The 497-nt window shown below is 61.4% G+C and overlaps 1 protein-coding gene across 1 annotated transcript in view; it reads right to left on the bottom strand.

Annotated features, from left to right (window-relative positions):
* Positions 1-497, bottom strand: part of LOC119590380 (myosin-G heavy chain-like) — a gene marked incomplete in the record, with an annotated part of 2,012 nt that overhangs the window by 1,030 nt on the left and 485 nt on the right. The window contains 1 exon segment of the mRNA XM_037939050.1: positions 1-494. Within this exon segment, the coding sequence (XP_037794978.1) occupies positions 1-488 (488 nt within the window).

Genomic DNA, 497 nt, shown 5'->3' with positions numbered 1-497 from the left:
ATGATGTTGACCACGTTGACGATGCCCTGGGTGATGAGGATGACGAAGGAGGCGAAGGTGAAGGCGGTCGATTCCGGCGTCGACGCCGACGAAGCGCAGACCTCCCGACGGCGGATCCTCTTCGGGGTCTCTGGAGACGCGCCGTCGGGGTCCCTTCGCGGGGGAATGCCTTCGGCGCGTTCTTCTGAAGGAGGCGCAGGCGGTGGGTTGGTCTCGTTCGCGCTCAGCCCTCGTGGATTCGCCTCGACGGCCTTCCATCGCCGCTCTTTGCTCCCCGAAGCGCGACCTCTGTCTCTCGGGGGTCTGTCGCGGTCTTCAGGTAACCAGGGCAGTGATCGTGGCGGTTCCTGCGGTAATGTTGTCTCTAACCCTTGCAGGATCTTGGTGGTAGGATGAGGAGGATCCTTGGAGAAATGAAGCAAGGTAGACGACCTGGCTAAGGAGGAGAAAGTGGCTAGGCTCATCGGCTGCACCACGAGGTTCGCCATTACGATCTG

The sequence above is a fragment of the Penaeus monodon genome, chromosome 27, assembly GCF_015228065.2.
Source record: "Penaeus monodon isolate SGIC_2016 chromosome 27, NSTDA_Pmon_1, whole genome shotgun sequence".
NCBI classification, from domain to species: domain Eukaryota; kingdom Metazoa; phylum Arthropoda; class Malacostraca; order Decapoda; family Penaeidae; genus Penaeus; species Penaeus monodon.
Note: the sequence above shows the minus strand (reverse complement) of the source record. Positions and strands in the feature narration are given on the sequence as shown.